At 61.4% G+C, this 669-nt stretch overlaps 1 protein-coding gene across 1 annotated transcript; it reads left to right on the forward strand.

The window, feature by feature from the left end:
* Positions 1-11: 11 nt before the first annotated feature.
* On the forward strand, positions 12-663 carry LOC115285092 (keratin, type I cuticular Ha3-I-like; the record flags this gene model as incomplete). Its single annotated transcript, XM_029931477.1, has 3 exons — positions 12-170; positions 265-390; positions 515-663. Coding segments are annotated over 3 exons (434 nt in total), but the record flags the coding sequence as incomplete, so codon positions are not given.
* Between the last annotated feature and the right edge of the window lie 6 nt (positions 664-669).

Genomic DNA, 669 nt, shown 5'->3' on the forward strand with positions numbered 1-669 from the left:
TCCCTCAGGAAGTCAACACCCTGCGCTGCCAGATCGGAGACCGCCTCAACGTGGAGGTGGACGCGGCCCCCACCGTGGACCTGAACCGCGTGCTCAATGAGACCAGGAGTCAGTATGAGGCCCTGGTGGAGACCAACCGCAGGGACGTGGAGGAATGGTTCACCACCCAGGTAAGCATCTCAGCACACGGCTGCCCGGGGCCCTCAGCCCCTTGGAGCCCTTGAGGCAGGGTCTGACCCTGTCCTGTCCCCTGTGCTGTTTCAGACCGAGGAGCTGAACAAGCAGGTGGTGTCCAGTGCAGAGCAGCTGCAGTCCTGCCAGGCGGAGATCATTGAGCTGCGACGCACAGTCAACGCCCTGGAGATCGAGCTGCAGGCCCAGCACAACCTGGTGGGTGTTGTTCAGGGTATCGCCCACAGTCTCCTTACCTTGTGAAGCCTGGGACTTCTCTGGGATTCCATGAAGATGCCCCTTGAGAAGCGGCTGTGTGACATTCTGTATGTTCCCCACACAGAGGAACTCCCTGGAGAACACGCTGACGGAGACCGAGGCGCGCTACAGCTCCCAGCTGTCCCAGGTGCAGCGCATGATCACCAACGTGGAGTCCCAGCTGGCCGAGATCAGGAGTGACCTGGAGCGGCAGAACCAGGAGTACCAGGTGCTGCTGGA

The sequence above is a fragment of the Suricata suricatta genome, unplaced genomic scaffold (assembly GCF_006229205.1).
Source record: "Suricata suricatta isolate VVHF042 unplaced genomic scaffold, meerkat_22Aug2017_6uvM2_HiC HiC_scaffold_39878, whole genome shotgun sequence".
Classification (NCBI taxonomy): Eukaryota; Metazoa; Chordata; class Mammalia; order Carnivora; family Herpestidae; genus Suricata; species Suricata suricatta.